We start from the raw sequence: 19185 nt of genomic DNA on the forward strand, positions 1-19185 counted from the left end.
ACGATCGAAGCGCCACCTGGCACCTCCCGGCTCGATTCTTACAATTCTCGGGTACGGAACACGACCGAAGGAATAGATTTCCCACAGCAGGATACCGAAGCTCCACATGTCGGTTTTGTTGGAAAATTTCTGCGATAAAAAGCGAAGAAGATTTAAGGTAGAGCGCGCACCGGCACAAAGCGGATTGACGAAAAAACTTACACCCTCTTTCAGTGCCTCCGGAGCGGTCCATTTGATCGGCAGCTTGCTGCTGTCGCCGGTGTACCGCTCGTCCCGGGCAAGCCCAAAGTCGGACACCTTCGCGACGCAATCCTCCGAAATGAGCACGTTCCGTGCGGCCAGATCCCGGTGGATGACTTTTTTGGTTTCCAAATACTCCATACCGCAGCAGGTGTCACTGTACCCGGGGGAGAATAACGGCCGTCAGTTAGCTTCGCGGCAGTAGCGTCGTCGCATCCGACGTAACATTACTTACTAAGCAAAGTTGATCTGATCCTTGCGCGTGATGTGCTGCCGACCGCGCGATCGCAGATAGTCGACCAGCGAGCCTTTGCTCATGTACTCCGTCACTAGGTAGATGTACTTGTCGTGGAACACCAGCCCGATGAACTTGACGAGATTTTCGTGCTCCAGTGTACTGCGGGGTGAGAAAGAGGGCATTAGGACGGGTGTTCAATCGGCGCCTGGGCACAGAAAGCCGCGCTACTTACGTCATGACGCCCGCCTCGGCCAAGAACTTGTTCGACGCTCGGCCCGCATCCTTCAGCACCTTCACCGCCACCTTCTCGCCCTTCAGTATGCCGAGCATCACGTCTCCGAACTCACCCTTGCCGATGTTCTCCTTCAGCTGCAGGTCCTCCATCTTGATCTCCCACCCATTGTCCTGGAAGTCCTTCACGCAGAACTCTTCCTTCGGCAGTGCGTTCATCAGCTTCGTGCAGAGACCGTCCGAGTCGAGCGTGTAGTGCTAAATGTAACAACAACGGGACATGACATTGACATTCACGGTGCCTTTGGTGCGTGTGCTCTTACCTCCACCAGCTGGCCAAGGTGATCGAAGTACTCATCGTCATCGATCGTAAGCTTGTTGTCCACGTACTTGATGCGATAGTGTTCGACCTTTTCGTTGAAACACACACACAGCGTGTAGTCGCCCGGGAAGTTGGTCGATTCCCGCACCAGAAACAGTCCGTCTTCCCGCGGTTTCAGCAGCGACTCCGCCTCTTCCCGCTTTATCCGCCCGTGGAACCAACTGTTACGGAAGAGAAAGAGCGAAAGATTAGCGTCGGGTGTCGTATAGACCAGAGCGGGGGGGGGGGGGGGCTTTCTTACGGCATCGCGTTCAGCTTAGCGTTCACTTCCGCCCTCCGGTGTGCGGCGGCCGCAGACGAAGCCGTCGGCGACGAGAGACCGACCGGAACGCAGTTCCAGTTCGGGGTTGCCACCGCCGGGCCATTGCTTCCGCCGTCGACGGTCTGCGGTGCCGGTGGCAGTCCGATGGGTCCGTGCAGCGAGTTGGACATGTGTTGCTGCGGCTGCTGCTGCTGCTGCTGGCCACCACCAGCTGCCACCGCCGCCACCGACGTCTGTTGCTGGATGGAGAGTGAGGAACCGGACAGGGCACCACCGCCGACCGGCTGTAGGATGTGACCCGCCAGCTGTGCGCTGTTCATCGACACGGACATCAGGCTGGCGGTGGGGGCCCCTGTGGACACCGAGGACGACGGAGCGACCGGCGGCACCACCACCGATGGCACCACGACCGGGTGGGCGATATGATTACTCAGACCGCCGCCGGCGGCTCCGGTCAGCTGTTGGGGAGCTGACGCCACTGCGCTGGCGGCGGACGTTGCACTTAAAGCTTGCTGGGGATGGTGGACGTGCCCGAGCGGTGGTTGGTGCTGGTTGGGCGATTTTGGTATGTGGTGCACGGCCGGCGGTGGATGGGAGGCGGCAATCAGCGAGCCGGCGACAGGATGCGGCGGTATCGGTGGTTGCGCTGACTGTGCACCGATCACCAGCTGCTGCTGCTGCTGCTGCACCGGATGGTGGAGGGAACTGAGACTCGGATTTACACTGTGTGGAGGTAATTGTGGTGGCGGCACGTTGGATGCTGCTGCTACGGACTGCTGACTATGTTGCTGGTGCTGCTGGTGCTGCTGCTGGTGCTGCTGCTGCTGCGGCGCTGGCGGTGGACTGATGAACTGCGGCGGCTGCATGTGGTTGTGTCCACCGCCGCCCATTGGGCCACCGCCGCCCCCCGGTTGGGGGGCAGGCCGCTTGTGCTGGCGTGCCGGGGCCGTCGGAGGCATCTGGTGCGGCATGAACCATGGACAGTCGCTGGTGGCGGCCGCGGCAGCGGCAGAGTTGGCGGCCGCGACAACCGTCGACGAGAAGCCCCGATGGTGCCCGACCACCGCTGTCTGCCCGGACGGATGCTGCAGGTTGATGGCCGCCGTGTGGCTGTTCATTCCGCCGTTCAGCGCCACGCTACTTCCGGTGGAGTTGCGCCGCGACAGCAGGAGCTGCTCCTCGTCGTCCTCGCCGGTGGCGGCAGGCAGGCGATCCGGCTGCTCGAACGATGCGGAGGACTGGTACGGCGGCGGCCTGCCTCGCTGATGATCGACAACGCTGCTGCTGCTGCTGCTGGACGGCGGCGGCTTAGTGCTCCGGTCGAACCGTGGCGCACCCCTCACGTCGACATCTGGAAACGAAATGAAGAGCGAAAAAGGCTGTCAGATGATGCAATGCTGTGGGCGGGTGGTGCTGTATGCTAAAAACTCGTCGTGCCAATCGTGCCGATAATATGGCCGCCGACGGCGACTGCTGATGACGCATCGAATGCGGCATGACGCACCGGCATCATGATGACCTTCTTCACTATCACAACGTGTGAGGAAGGCACTGTTGTGAGGGTCTCTCGAAACCTGTCACCTTGCGCACCACCTCTTTAGGTAAGTTGTTGACACTTCCCATCGATTTGCGCGAAAACACACAAACACCGCCGGGGACCGAGAGATTCAATTGAATATTAATTTGTGACCACCAGAATCTGGCTGTCGAACCGCTGTTTGTTTGAGTTTGTACTCAGCTCAGGGGTTCTTTGCTTTTCCACTTCGGGTGAGCTTCTTGACGGTGACGCGCGATGTGATCGTAGAACAACGGTAGCTGGCCGGGTTCTGTGTGGAGTGCGTAGATTGAGCTCTTTTTGAGGGTAAGAGCTGCCATTTTGAAGCAGCACAAAGCATACAAGAGGGTGACAAGGGTTTGAAACCATGTTTTTTTATACAATGTTCTGGTCATCTACTCGAAACTTATCGTGCAAGCTTGTGCGCCTCCATCTGAACCTCTACAGAGTTCATAGCTTGCTGCGGACTTCTTATCTAGTAACGGAGAGAGCTGTGCTCTGTACAAACAAACGGCAGCACCCTTTGACAGTTACAGAATTGTTATGACACTTGGCTGCCCTCTCGAACCATTTGTGAAACGTCAACAGAAAACCAACAGGAAATGGAACAGGGGATCCAGAATGGGGCCAGAAACTGTTTCACGGTGGACCTACCCTTACAGCGGGGGCGTGTGTCACACATTGCGCGCCCATGTACAACACATATCAAAGGGTCGTCAGAAAGGCTCGGGCTGAAAGAGTGGCTGCTGCTGTCACCCGGTGCTCAGTGTATGGTAATATCCGATCGCATCGATTCGGCAACGGGGTATGGCACAGATGGCACACATTTTCGTAGTGACACGAAACATGATGTTGGGGTCCCTTCGCTCTGGGCGCTACTGGTTCGATTTCAACTTCCGCCTGTGACAGGCAGGTTGATGCGTACACAACGTCCTATTGTTAGCCACGTGCCCCGGCGGGGAGTTTCGGAGGCCAGTTACGTACAATAGAGAGGGCGGCGCATTATTAATTTGCATACACTCTGATTGTTGTTGCTGTGTTAGGGGGTTCGGTACGGTTCGGAATGTCCGTTTGATGAGCAAATCGGCTCTCGATGTGGTTGCGGCGCGTTGCACAATTTCAATTGTGAAACTTTGAGCCTCCGTTCTGCGCCTGATCTATGACATGTCAACATGGCAATAGCTCCCATTAATACCATGAATAGATACAAGAAAATAGTGAACGTTTACTAATCATCAGTAAGCTGTGTCGCCATTGTTGAAATACAACAGATCTTTGCGAGCTTCGCTTATTAGCTGCCACCGTCGAGAATTAATGCGTTCTGCGGTGACAAATTACCACAACATGCTCACGTCAAGTCACGTGCCATCTTTCCTTTCGTTCCAGAGCCTGTCCACCGTCTCGTGTAATCGGTAACAAATCGGATGTTACGGCATCGGCACGTGTAGCATCGCCCGCAGTGGAACGACAGCTCCGTGTCTCCTCGGGCCAAATCCCAACGCTAGGTGGCCCCGAAAATCGTGAGGCGTTGAGAAGTGCGAAAAATGCCGCGGATAATAAAAGCAACCACCACTGGAACAATGGGAATGCTGGCGCGGCAGGTGATTGAACAATTAAAACCCATATCCATTAAAAGAAACGGAAACGGAGTTGCGAAACCGGAACACCACGGGCGGACTCTGACTCTGACTCTGTCAACACCTCGACGCCAGGAGGGTACCAATGAAACAAAAAAGATGACTGTTACGTGATTTGTGCGTTGTTACTTGGAAAGAAAAACAAATGGCAAACGGTTTCTATGCCAGTAGTAGAGTTGGCCACATAACACTGTCTCTCTACTCGTAATCCGCGAAACCAGAAATAATCGCAAAAAGTTTGGGACACAATGGGGTGGAATCTTGAAAGCCTTTCCAAATGAGATGCAGGGATCTTAGCTATTTTCAATAGAAGGTTGTTGTAATAACTACATTTATTAAATGTGTGCGAACAATTATGTTTCGCTAGATTGTTTTCATTTCAATAGTAACATCAAGTTTTCCAATTCCAGACTCGGTGAATTCATTTAATGAATGTTTCTGTTCGTCTTTGAACACTTCTTAAACAATTCTTTGGACCACTCGAACAAAACATTTCCGAAGAAATCGATACAAACAAATGGCAATCAAACCGTATCTGCTTTATTAGTTAATGAGTTTTTTCTTATAGTTTACATTTTATAGGCCTCAGAATTATTCGTTGCAGTAGCAACTCATGATGGACTTCTCCCTTCAAATCCCAGCATCACTCAACTACACATCCTTTGGAGTCATATTTGTTTACTAATTGATTTAGTTTTATAACTTGAAATCTTTTTATCGAAAAGTTTGGTTTCGTGGTAAAAAGGTCACAAAACCCTAGGCCGATGCAAATTTGATTAAAAGAATATCCAATGTTTAAAATGTAAAGAAAAGGACCCCATCTGAAATGAGCAAAAGAGTAAGGTAGCATCGGTGGCTACAAAAAAAACAAACACTACGGACGACTTAACCCGATGTGGCCTCAAAAATTCCGTTACTGCGTTTTAAAAGCCAAGAAATCAACTCCAAACTGTAAGTGCGAGGTGCTCACAGGGTTGATCACTGATAAGCTGCTATCGGTTACTTTCCAACCACCCAAAGCGATGATGGTGTGGCCATCAACACCGGCACCCCCACACGCCCACTCGCCCACCGGTGGTGTGAAGTTGCAAATCAAGTGCCGAATTTGGCCACCACCGCGGAGGACTGTGGCCCACGCTGCGTCTGTGTTGCGTGTTGGACACTAAAAACCCGGCCCCGGTTGTAGCCACCAGAGTAGTTAAAACCCGGTGCGAGGTGCACACGTAAAGAAAGAGGAAACACTCAACCAACCGCCCCTCCATCCGGGCCCTGGGTGGGTCTCGTATTAAATAACCACCGGCCGGGGGGGGGATTACACCATTTCGCGCCCGGGTGTTCCACTGAGTGCGCGGCGGCGCTCAGGAGGAGCCGATATTATTACGTGTGGCCAAAAAAGTGCGTTCATAAACACGAAAGTCGTGGTGAAGGCTCGGAAAATTCAGTCATCAATCCTTACAGCCGTTGGGGTGGCCAATGTAGGTTAAACAGTAACACTAAAAAGCGGGCCAGGGCGCCACCACCGGATCGGATCGAGGTGGATTTAAAGCGCTCCTCGGCGCCGGCGGATGAATCGCCGGGGACCGCTCAACCATGGGCCGAGGAAAAGTTCGCCGAAACGAAACGACCAAAACGGTGTGGTGTGACCCTGTCCGGGGGGTGCCATGTAAAAAGGTTTACCCGGCGCTCCCCGGGGCCATTTAGCGCAATTGTACGCACCATCATCATCATCATCATGCACTGGACTGGCTTGTAATCGCTTAATTCCTTCGAACGAACGGACCTTTTTTTTGGAGTCACGCTACTGGACCACAGCCAAGGGTTCCGTTTTGTTCCGTGTCAACAACATTGTTGTCGTGCAAATGTTTCTCCATTTTCTTCTTAATCAATTGACGGGGCACAATCAGGAGCCGCGTAAGTGATGCTAACGCGGGTTTAATTGAAAGATTAGGCCCGACGACGACGACGACAAACAAGTGGCGGCTGGCCCCGAACGTGAGAAGGTTATGATTCGTGGGACCCGCTACTCTTGCAATTTGAATAAAGGCCCTCCTCGATGTTCCAGATCCGGAATGAGTCCAATCCGCGGTGCGTGAGCCGTACACACCTGTGCCACGTGTCGTGTAGGACAGATTTCACTTTGCCTCTTTGCGATGAGGGAATGCTAACATCGTGTCCTCTAGCAGATCCCGCTAGTCGCCGGTGGCTCTCGCGCGTCTGGAATATCAATCGAGGGTCACACAACACACGGTCAAGACAGTCTTTGGCGTGGTCTTTTCTTCGCGGCAGAAAAATCGTAAGCCAGAATGACCTCTTTCGGATCGGCGGCTTGATTCGCTGCAGAACTTGAGTTGCTGGTGTTCCCCCCATTTTGCGCGAAGCAAAACGGTCAAGATTCACAGATCCGAGCATTGGAGAGCCCCTTTTTGGAGGCCCTTTTGCCGGTTTTGTTGCAGCTCAATTTCGCGCGTGGCACGTGGTTTAACAAGCTAATGGCCACATTTCACGGTCGAGCGTGCATTTTAGTCAACTTTGCTCTGCAATCTGTGACCATAATAGAACAGTTGGTGGCAACCTATTTTGCGTTCGCGTTCCTATTTAATCACTGGTTCCGAAAGAAATTTCTGCAAACGGTGCTTTTCATCATGTGGTCAGTGAATTGAGAAAGGCATTCCCAAGGGCATTCCAAAACATGTGAACCAATGCCGCCGCCAATAGGCGAAATTTTAGCCGATGAACAGTTGAGCGTTGATGGAGTCCAATCAATCGATTGCTCACTCGACTCGAGGGTAGCATTAGGGGCTCCCCTTAATGACAAGAAATTTACCGTTGATTAACAAGTCGCTAAAGAGCTCTCTGGACAGTGCCGATCCGTTTCGAAGAGGTCGCGGCAGATGTGGAACACCAAAATGTTGATGCCTTGTTGATGAACCTTAGCGGTTCCACATGTCCAATAGATCGCAACGGATTATTGTAAAGTCTGAACTCGCCATAGAAAAGATCGCCTCGGCGAACGCGCAAAATTCAAGAAGACGCTCGCCCTGACGCCCGCCGCATCCGATTTGGAGGGTCCCGGTCTAATCGCCACCGCACAACGATCTACTGAAGCTAAGATCACTAGCAAATCTTCACCAACCGGTGCAGTGTAGTCGTGTGCCGCACTCCTCCCTCGGGTCCTCCCTGATGGGGCGCGGTGGTCTGCATATAATTAAGCCGCGCCCGCAGGATCGACAGGGCCGGCGCAGAGGAGCTATCTCGTTTTTCAATTCGTTCCGGAGTGCCATTAAATAAATGCAGCCCGAGCGAAGAAATCGTGACGTTGATCCCGATTCCCGGCGGTCCTCGAAATTACATGCGTCGGCAGTCCGTCCCGGCCGACCGAGCCGGGCGGACTGCGCCTGGGCAACATTGTAGAAAATGTTTGACCATGCGCCGCCGCCGCCGATGGGATGGGATTTTCCAGCCCATTTTACTTTTATTTGTACACACACACAACAAGCCGGGGAACCGATGGAGCGGACGGGCGGCCACGACCAGAGAGAGGATTTGGTTTTTAATTTTCATCCTCTTCGGAGTACGTGATTCAATTATTGCCGCACGTTTCTTGCGTGTAAAATAGCACCGTTTGCGGGTCCGGTCTTGGTCCAGCCCGACCGTCCAGCGTCTTCGGGACTTCAGAGAGGGCGCCGCGCCTTCTACGCCGCCATCAATCCAACGGGCGGGCGGGTGAAAGAAATGTAGCTGGTCGCCGTCTTCCACGAATCAGCTACGAATGGCGAGGGCGCTACAGTTTAGCATGACCTCGCGCTTGTTGGGTCTTCTCTCCCAGTGTACGAAGGGCCAACCGAAGGGACAACCGCTCAGAACCGCATCGCGGAGGAGCGGAGTGTTGCGTTTCGAATAAAAAGTGTAAAACCTTCCCTGCGACGTGCGATACCGTACCCTTCGAACGCTAAATTCTCACGCTTCCCAGCACCGGGGGCCGGTCCGGGACCGTGGCCGCGCCAAGTAATTGCAGCCCGACCCGATAGTTGGGGGTTCTTCTGCTGGAGTGCAGCGCATTCCTGTGCCCTGATTGCAGGTGGTTGGAAGCCATCGTTTGGTTCGCCGGTATTTCTGATCATTAAGTGAGCTTCTACCGGCCAGAAAGTGAATCGTTTTGGGCGCTATTTCAGCGAGCCAACCGACATTAAACCGTGTAAGCAGCTCGATCCGCGCACGTTAACCGCGCAAATTTACCACCCAAAAAACCTCAGGTCTAGGCCCCCTATAAGTCGTCTGCAGGCACCTAGGTCCGATAATTGTTTTTTAATTGCACCACCCCGCGCTCAGTTTCACAATCAAGACATTGGGCCGCGGCGTTTGATAGTTGCCGACACACTATCGCGCATCGTGCGGCCGCGGAGAGTTTCGCGCGCAATTCAGATGTTGCCACCGCCGAAGGAATGCGTCACGCTTCGGTCCGCGAACCGAACACAAATTGGCCTAAAACAACACCGAACATTTTCCGGCCATAATCCGGCCACGGGTTTTGGAAGACCGTGAGACCGTGCGCTGAACCTGTTCTGCGACCTTCCTTCCTCTTCCCGAGCGCGTCCTCTGGGTTTGGGTTTAATAAAGTAATTAACTCTGGATGCTCCAGGAGGAGACTCCGCTCACAATTCTGCTACCGATCACCGCAAAACCGTTCACCGGTTCCGTCTTAAGCTGTGATCTCGTTCTCTCGTGCGATCGATCAATCGGTAATCGGATGGCCGTTCCGTTGTGTCTGACCTTTTCCGAAAGGTCCACCAAAAAGTACACTCAAGCTACTGAACCATTACGTCCGGAATAGGGTGGCCCCGTCCGCGCCGCCAGTTGGGTGAGGCGTGCTTTGGCGCCTTTTTTGGGCGTTTTTTTTTTTTTTGACAATGGCCGATTCTCTTCCTTATGGCCGGCGGATAGACGGACCATTAAAAGGCAGCCAAGCCAGCGCAGCGCTAGCGAATTGTTTGTCGCTTTTTTCGGTGTGGCTGAAGGTTGTAGGAAGTGCTCCGTTGCGAGACGGTGTTATAATCCGCGAACGAGCATAATCCGGTTCCGGTTCTCATGCAACGGTTCCTTCGTAGGGTTCAATCCTTCAGCTCAGGGCACCAACAAAGAGGACGGGATGCGTAGAATTGATTATTGCATAGGGGGTCGTCACCATAACAGATCCCGAGAGAGATCTTCTTCAGTCAGTCGCTTGTCGCTTATTTGGTCCCGGAATTACGGGGCACACACGTCGTTATGCATGCCGAAGAGTGATAAACAACACACACAAGAAATGTCGAGTTTTTTTTACGGCGGGGCCAACACTCGACCTGCTTTGCTGCGTAAAAAGTAAGAAAATTGGAGCTAAACGGTGCGCGCGACATGGCGTTCGCGAAAAGCAGTTGGCCCCCGATCGATGTGCAATTAGCTCCGCTTATGTAATCGACACCAACACACGCCGAGGGCCGGGCGGGTGATCGTCGGACTGAGTCTGACAACTACTCCATCATCTCGGTGACTGGTACGTTTCGTCAGGTTTTCGAGGAAACTAGACCTTGCCGGAGTGTCTGCGGGGGGCTGGAGGCTCTGACACACAAGCAGTGTGGTTCCACTCGTACCTCGATATGGCGCCGCCGGGAGTTGATTGAACCCTATCAAACTCTGCCCTAAGATGGGCGCCCGAATAGGTGTGCCTTGCGACCCCCGGCCACAGCGAGGTTCATGCACCTTGTTCCTAAAACCTTCGACCGGCAACAATGTTGGCCGCGGCAAGTGTGCGTTAAGTAGAGCTCCGAAGGGAGCTCAGACAAATCAGACGGGGGCTGGATCTCATATGATGGGCGAAAGGAGGGGTGTAATTCGTAGTGCGTGTGCGCACCCACTTTGTCAACCTGTCAAGGTTTTCTGCCTTCCATTTCGAGAGACCAGATCACGCCACAGGTTCGCAATTGGTAATGTTTACGGTGCTTGCAGCCACACCACGCCACAGCGCAACATGGGAACTAACGGTCGGCCGGCAGCGGTTTCCCCCACTCGAGACTAAACTACTTTCAAGTGGCCGAAATGTATCGATCAACACCACTGAGAACTAGGTGCGCAACAGTTGCGCAGGAGCCCGCGGAACCGGCTTCAGGTCCGAACTTGGGCAGGTGCGTTTACGAGCAGACTACTTGAACCTTTGGGCCACGATTTCTCGGCGATCCAACACATTCCATCATCACACGGAGAACATGGAATCCGGCTGACATTTGCAGCGCTCGGTACACGCGTGTTGGGTGACTAATCCTTGTGGGTAAAAGTTCGACCATTTTCGGCCACAGTCGCGCTGTCTCGATGAACTTGTGCGCACTCGTGAAGGTTGCTAGGCACACATCTCGGTCACGCTCGGCTGCACACCTCTTTTTTGCGCGCGCTTTGGCCCCGAAACATCAGTCCGAAACCCGGCGAAGAAGTATGGCCGACTGTTTGGGGCCTTCGCCAACTTCGCCATGTTTGTGATTAAACACAAACACCATCAATATTGTGACAAATCGAACGGAATGTTTAAACACCAATGTCTGACTCACCGGACCGGAGGATGAGTTCACCACCCAACGAGCGGTGATTACACATATGATGAACGTAAAAATATGATCATCCCCTCGTGACCATCGTGCGTCTGATACTACCTTGAGGTATTACACGCATCGATATTTAAAAGCTTGGAGCCTTTCCCAGCGAAACCGGCGCCAGGCGCGGTTTGTTTATGAATCCGGAAGATATGCCACCGAACAGTTTATGACCGTTCGGTGATCCTTCACCGACTCCCAAGGGCAACAGCACCGCCGCACATGATGTCATGGTGTGATGTTTGGCTTGAAAAGTTTTAATCGCAGTAAGGCATGATTCATCCCAATGTCTTGTCTTGTCCCCTAGTAACGTATCAGTGACTGGTAGACTCGTCACAAGTAAAAGCGACGGTGATAGAGCACGCCCTATTACTGCTGTCGTAACACATGGGATGAAAAGTCCACAGTCTAACACATAAACGTGGCTAGTGTTATTGCATTCATAGCTCATAGTTATTGCTGATATCGTGCATCAATTGGATCATCAATCTGTTGCATCGAAATCGTGTCTTTGGGTTAGAAATCGATCACTTTTAGGAATCCCGACTAAATGAGACTGATGTTTGGACGACGGCAAACTTTTCGACCAAATCCAAACCAAATCATTCAACAGGCAAGATTGTTTCGTATAGACGACGTGAATCGTCCGTATTTTCCGCGATCAACCTGCCTAGATGTTACTAGAATCCATTACAACAATTCATTTTGCTCCAGTGACATGGTTTGGTTCTGGCCAAAGACTGGGACAAAATTCCTCAATATTTCTTTAAATAAAGGCATCGTTTTCCTAGCACGGAAAGGGTGCCTCCTGACAGTCGGGAAGTCGGTCCCAGGCGCAGTCGCATATAATTAGGAATGTTACGAAATCGAAAGTGAAGCCTAAGACCCTGTGCTGGGCGCAATCGCATATCGGCCGACCGGTGGTGTGTGCGGGGGCAAGTGAAAGCAATTCGCACAAATGCATCCAAGTCTGGGCAAGTATTGCTGCGGGCGGGCGGGGGCGTGCAGTGGCGTTTTATTAGCAACGTTGTTGCTCTGTAATTTTGTGACCACCGAAGAGTGAAGGAAAAATATTTCATCGGTAATCGTTCAACTTCCCCGAAAACGTCGGCCCGACGCAAAATGACTTAAGCATTGCCCCGCCCGTTATATGCCGTGTGATTCAATCGCAGAAGGAGAGGCACTATTCCGCACGGTGAGGGAGGATCTTGGGGTCTCCCGGTTTGGTTTTTTCTTTTGCGAACGCGGCCAATTATCATTAACGGTGCCTTATCATTAGCCTCCCGGTGGTGGCTCGGTATTTATGTTTACAAACGATGCGTGTGGATTTTTTTGTTTTTGCACTTGCTGCCCATTTATCTTTCGCGTTTTCCTACTACTTAACCACGATCGTCGGCCATTTCTGCGGCATAATCGGAACGGGCCGGCCACGTGGGATACGCCACACAGCCCAGTGGCGTGCCGCGCGTGGTGTGTGCATATTGATTTGCGCTGTGCGGTGCCGAGAAACTCGGTTGCGCTGCGGTGTGCAATTATCGAAATTGTTCATTATTGTTTTCTGCCGTCCGACGCTAATTCCGACAAGCGGGGCACGTTGTTGCTGGTTGTTGTGCTGCTGTTTGAATGTTTGTGTTGAAAGTTGTTATCAAGTTGTTGAAGTTTCAAAGTGAAGCGATCCCCAACAACTCTGACAGAGAAAGGCGGGCGTAATTTTTCCAATTCCTTACCCAGAACACTGACAGCCTAGCGAGAGGGTCTCAGTCTCATCCTGCACGGTGCGAACCCTACGAACCCAAGCATTAGATAACCCGGCACGCAACCCGGGCGCGTTGAAAATTAAGCGACATAAATCATTCGGAAGGCTTCTTCGCCGCACATCACCGAGTGTAATCGGTGGCCATCGCCGCCGCCGTTGGATCGATGACGAACTTAGTAGAGGCACCTCTCGACTCGTGGATGATGGCTGGATTTCTTAACGCGCGCGACCAAGAGCGGGAAAAATCGGACCCAACAAAAACACACAACCCCTTTCGATTTTCGACCTTTTCGAAAGGGTCGTCTTCACTTTCGCGGACGCGCATTAGGAACCCCCGTGAACCGCAGATGGTCCGACGACCCTGATGCCCAGAGCTTGGGTCATCGGATGCCTCGCTCCCTCCCGAATGACGGCGTCGAAGTGTTCGGAGTGCTTCTTCCCTTTTAAAATCCGTTCCGCAACACGGCCTAATCCTTCGGCCTGCGGCTGACATTTGTGGCAACACTCAGAAGAAGAAGGTTAAAAGGAGTACCAAAGAAAACGCCAGTTACCCCAAAGAAGATATTCGAACCAATTATAAAATGCGCAGCCCCGAGCAGCCTGGGCCCTTAGGCAAAATGGTCACTTTTTTAGTCAGTCAGTCAGTCACGTGGAGTGTGGATGTTGGACGAAAGCCGCTCACCGGCGAGACGCATCTTTTTGGGAACAGCTTCTTTGGGACGTTGGGTTGCTACCCGACTTCGGTTTTCATCGACACGAGAAATCGACTTTCATCACCCACGGCTGTTCCTTGAGCGTGTATCCGCGAGTTCTCGCCGTTCACAGCCGTTCATTTTCCAATTCTTTTCGGGCTGAGGCCTTTGGAACTTTACGGTGGACTTTCCATTGAGCGTTCCAATTGCTGCAATAGTTCTCTGCTGTCCCAACTGTCATCTCCCAAGATAAATGGGGCAGCTCAGTGGTTTCGCGATAATCCTTTTTTTGTGGCGAATATGGCACGTTTTGGTAGGTCCCAATTTTCCCGCAGGGTTTTTGCAGGCCTCGTGACCCAGTTTCTCGCTGACAGTACACTCCATTTTCCGGAAGCCAAATGGAATCCATTTCAAGGATTCGAGGAACGAGCGAGCATCTCTAGTTGGGCGTCCATTACCGTCCATTAACGTTAATTGATTTGGCTCCAACTTTTGGTGGAACTTTTGCGAGTAATGTTGTTTGAAGGAATGTTCCAACCAAAGCCACGCACCACCACACCATATAAATCGATGGACATAAACTGCCACGAAAATGCTCGAAGGTCCTGCACACTTTGCTAGATTCGTAAGCCGTCTACCGTGCCTACCTAGGTCTAGAAACTCCACACACGGTCTCCACACGGTGGTGATGCACTCAAAATCTATCATTTTGTGTTGGACTTCGCAATTGCTGTACTTCACCGCTCAACAAATACACTTCATCGCGCTGAAGAACTGAACTACACCACTCTCGAATCACGGCGCAACGCCAACTGGCCGAACCGACGAGCTATCGAGCATCCGGGAGACTAGGGCACCATCCAAAACAAGCGCCCAGATCCCTAGAAGAACCCGGTCCCACCGGGTGCAACCACCCGCAGGCATCATGGCGGACAGTTTCACTAAAACTGGAAATTGGAGCAAAACTGGCTTCCCACTCGTCAAAGGTGGAAAATCAAGAAATGGCCTACGCCGGGGCCCAACCATTTTCCACGGTCACACACATCGTGCGCACTAGAACCCGTTTGTGAGTCTCCCGGGGACACCTGTTAGATGGCCGGCCGTCGCCTCTAAACAATTTCACTTACTCAAAGAGCCACTCACACTTTCTTCGAGCGGTTCCGGAACCGGTTGTTCAACACACTGCTAGAGCTGCTGCTGTTGCCCCCGAGATGATGGCCGCCAATGGCAGGAAACTGGCAAAAACCGGCTTCCGGCGAGAGTGAGACACGCAGGAACCGGATTTAATTTCGCCATTAGTCAACTCCGCCGGCGTCGTCGTCGTCGGTGAGACCTTGCGCCACCATTTTCGTACTCGGGAGTAGAAATAGCGCAGAAGAGGCGCGCGTCGTGATTCGTGATAAATTTCTTCCGCCGGGCCAGGCGGAAAAGGTCACTCGGCTCGACGGCAACAGCTGACGGCGGCGGGCACGGCTGTGTGATCGTGGACTACAAACCGCCAGGTCCGGGCGCAGATCTCGGCTGATTGATTGCAATAGCGAGGCACGGCCCAGACGCCAGGGATCGGGCCGATAAAGGAAACTGGAGCTCCTGGAGCTGAGAAAAACCACATCCAATCTATAATCTCGGGGCTTGTTGTTTCACACTTTCTTCCGCGCTCTAGAAAGCTGCCGGGATGAAGCTAATTTGCGTCACACGTAGAAGCCGACACCAGCTGCGGACCTCCACCACCAGCTGACGCATCATCATCTGCAAGGTGCTAGGATTTAAAACCGAAAGTGCTCGAAAGCAAACCGGTCATCGGTTTCTTCGGGTGACGGTGTGAAAGACAAATGTAGACAAGGAGCAATATATTACCCACCGGACACTCGAACGTAGAGAGCAAACAGCACAATATAACCTTTCGTTTTCATTCGATGTCAACTCCACTCCGAGTCCCGGAGGAGCGCATCCTGCGAGATCTTCGAATGGGACGAGATTCCCCGCGAGACGGGCCAGTCGGTAAACTAGGTGAACCTCTTTTACTTCCCCAGGACCATTGCGGAAACCGGTTAAAGGGAAGCTACGGACCAGCTCTGGACCACGGTGCGGTACGGTACGATCTACAGCGACACATTCCCCCGGCGAATGTTCATTGATCTAGCGACGAAAGTAGAACCGGTTAGCGCTTCCGTGTGTCCGTCCCGAGCAATTAGCGGCCGACGGACTCATGGGTCGGTGTGTTGTAACTTCATCCACTTTCTAGCGGAGGACCATCATCCGCCAAACACAAATAATGGTCAATTTGTCACCTCTCACAGGAGGGGCGCTTTGCTGCGTAGCGCTCGGCCGGTCACAGGGAGGACCGGAAAGAAGAGGTTTACCTGTGTCCGCGGGCTGGGCAAAATAAAGACTCATTAGTAAGTGTGTAACGATCGAAAGTGGTCACTTTGGTCCACGGAACACGGGACGATTACGGGGATGGGCCGATGGATGAGCGTCGTCATTATGGAGTTAAAAAGTGCTTCCCCTCCGGGTCGGAGTGCCACCGCCTTAGGCGATATCCTTCCCCCCGAGCCAAGTCCGCCGACACTTTAATAACTGACCGCGATGGGGTCGCGATGACCCCTCACCGCGAGTGAGGGTTAGGATGGTCATCGCACCGCGCGGACCGGTCCGATGTATGCGCGGCGCATGACTTTCACTTTGCGCGTTCGGACATTCATGTAAAGGTTAAACAATTGAGCGGCCTTTAACCCTTCAGAGAAGACCGATCGATGACCCCCCCTCAGCGCCGCCCATCGTCACCGTCAGATGTTTCGAAAACTGCCCAGCGCGGCTGACTGTGCGAGGGAGATCGTTGAACTTTCTGCTTGGTGAGGTCATACAGGCGCATACAGAGGTGCGAAACAAACAGCGATACATCGAATCGAAAGTGATAAACCGTGATAAATGAATTGAAAATTTCCAGCCACAAGAAACAAGTCTCCGGCTCGAGGTCAGCTGCGGTGGTGCGTTGGCATTGACCGCTGCGAAAAAAGGATGCTTAGATTCAAATCGGCCCGGGGGGGGATCTAACAGGGGCTAATAATGGTGGTACCCTCTCGAATGTCGATGGAAATCTTGGCTCTCATGTCGTGGTCATTCCGTGAACCCTCTAATGAGGTGATGTTGCACGGTTTGTCGATCGCCGATCGATAGCGCCAAGCACCGCTGGGACGTCACCCGACGTCTGGGGACGTCATCCGATGGCGAAGGCGAATCAATCGCTCAATTAGGTTAATTGCACAATCGAATCGAAGCGTTATGTGTGAGATCGTATCCGATACACTGGACGGCGAGTGAATTTCGGAAATGATGTAATGGAAATGGACTCCAAAACGTGCGCTGGAGCTGCGTCGGTTGATAAGATGATGTTTAGTTGAATTATATAATTTAGCTTCACTAGAAGAGGTAATGAAATTTGAGTTTATCAAACACCGGCTATTAGTTCCCCGGGGGTACTCCGTTACTTTATTACGCTATCAGCCGTATCTTTTAGCATAGTTATAGGGTCTTGGTGTAGGTTGGCAACAAAATCGTTAACATTAAACAGCGAATATCTTTAAGCGAAAGGGAATAAATGTAAAAGTTTTCCTTTCCATTACCAAGTTCTCCCTTTCAGGCACACACAAAGCCTTCCGCTAATCCCATTGTTCCTCTATTGTTCCCGCGCAAACCGGCCGGACAACTGGCGGCCGGCCGGTCGTGTTCATCTCTCGTCCGTTTTTATGCTGCGTTATGTTTTCTCTTGCGAAAAAGAATTAGAAAACTGTGGCCAACCAACCGGGCCACCCCCCGGCGATCCGCGGCAACCAATCCGCGTGTGAATGGCAGACGTCTAAGCGCCCAAAAAGGCCGGACCATCCTGCCTCGGAGAGAGAAAGAGAGATAGGCAACAAAGCAGCAGCAGCAGCAACGGCCAAACAATTTTCACAAACAATTGGCACCATAAGAGCATCATCCCCATCCGGATGTCCGGTCGTACCGGTGGTCCACAGCACGCGCGCCACATTGCAGGCACTGTTGTTTCGTTTTGTGTGATAATTATCTATTGGTGTCGGAGCTTTAATTGAACGCCGCTCGTTGGCCCGATCTAGAACAGCAGCAGCACCGCCGGGACCGGAAGTGGCGGATTTGGCAAACAGCTTTATTGTTCTGTGACCCACCGGCACTGCCGCCGGCGGGAAAGTACTGGGAACGCAAAACACAGTGAGAGAATGAATGGTGTTGTTGGAGGCAGGTGCCAGACATTTTCTCTTTTTGGGGAATTGTAAAAATGCGGGACATCCGACACAACCGAGCAAAGATAAATAGAGGAAAGTGAAACGAAAAGCAAGATAAAGAAGGCGGGTAACCATTTGGCTCGATTAAAATATGTTCGATGTTTAAGATTATTATGCACCCGTATTCAGCGCGTCTAATTGACAGCATTAATGATGGGAAAACACTTGAATAATAATAGCCATAATGTAGAACAATTAAGCAAATTAATACACAACACATTAGCAAAACGATAGCCACCCTCCCCAAATGGGGCGCGCTCGAACTTCCTCGCCTTTCTCCAAGAAGCTCGACCGACGATCAGAGATTGCAGGTTTCAGCCCTACATTCTCTTTGGACTAAAGTAGGTTCCTCCCGGACACACGAGTTCCTCGGCCCCACGGACGGTGATGGACGGAAAGCCCATCTTCTCTTCTCGGAGTCGACCGGGGCTCAGTTCAGTGATGTTGGTGCTCCGATTATTATGCAAATACAGGAGACCCCAACCGGGCGGCCATATGCGCCACGGCCACAAACAATAACTAGACAGAGAATGGTACTACCGCCAGCGGCGAAATCCACACCACCCATCAGAAAGGACCGGCTCCGAACCGGGCAGGGCACCGGCTTTTTTTGTTTGACGTGTGACGATCACCCAGCTTAGGGATATATGAAAGACTCCAATAATGGAGGAAGGGCCGACCACGAAACATGAACCACGGCTTCCCAGCATCATCCAGCACCACGCTCTCTCCTCTCACTGGATGTTGGGTGGTGGGTATCAAATTCAGCCATCGCGGCCCGCGGCACACAAACAATGGGCAGTGGCGAGTGAAGTCGGGTGAAAAGCATAACACGACGGCATCCGCAGCAGCAGCAGTCAAACATGATCCTCGGAGCCCGAAATTCGTACGACTTCGTCGATTCGGGCCGGCGTCGATTGTGAAGCCTTCGCGTGGACACGGGACTTATTAAATTTAGGATCCCGAGTGTTTTCATTCCCCACGAGGTCTGGTAGGGCGGGCAGGCGGCAGTGGCTCTTCCGTGGTATCATGTTACCCACCCAGATTACTTGTCCATTACACGGTTCCACTCGACAGAATGGAGAGAGTGTAGGGCGCCGCCAGTCAATCAACGGGGGAAGTATCCATTTCAGCCGCCGACAGGAGTAAATGATCAAGTGCGCCAGTCGGTCCAGAAGGCGTTTGGTAACTCTAGAGTCATATAGCTTGGTCCCTCTGGATGTCTCGGGGGTCTGTGTCATGAGTTTATTTCGAGTGCAGCAGTGCACGAT

At 52.5% G+C, this 19185-nt stretch overlaps 1 protein-coding gene across 1 annotated transcript in view; it reads right to left on the reverse strand.

Moving 5' to 3' along the window:
* LOC128273023 (trithorax group protein osa) overlaps positions 1–19185 on the reverse strand; it is a 38579-nt gene that overhangs the window by 3388 nt on the left and 16006 nt on the right. Inside the window, exons 3-8 of the mRNA XM_053010927.1 lie at positions 1333–2704; positions 1033–1252; positions 711–967; positions 476–637; positions 202–397; positions 43–129 (exon numbers count right to left, since the gene is read on the reverse strand). Coding sequence (XP_052866887.1) covers positions 43–129; positions 202–397; positions 476–637; positions 711–967; positions 1033–1252; positions 1333–2704 — 2294 coding nt within the window. The remainder of the gene's footprint in view (positions 1–42; positions 130–201; positions 398–475; positions 638–710; positions 968–1032; positions 1253–1332; positions 2705–19185) is intronic.

Source organism: Anopheles cruzii, chromosome 3, assembly GCF_943734635.1.
Source record: "Anopheles cruzii chromosome 3, idAnoCruzAS_RS32_06, whole genome shotgun sequence".
Taxonomy (NCBI): Eukaryota; Metazoa; Arthropoda; class Insecta; order Diptera; family Culicidae; genus Anopheles; species Anopheles cruzii.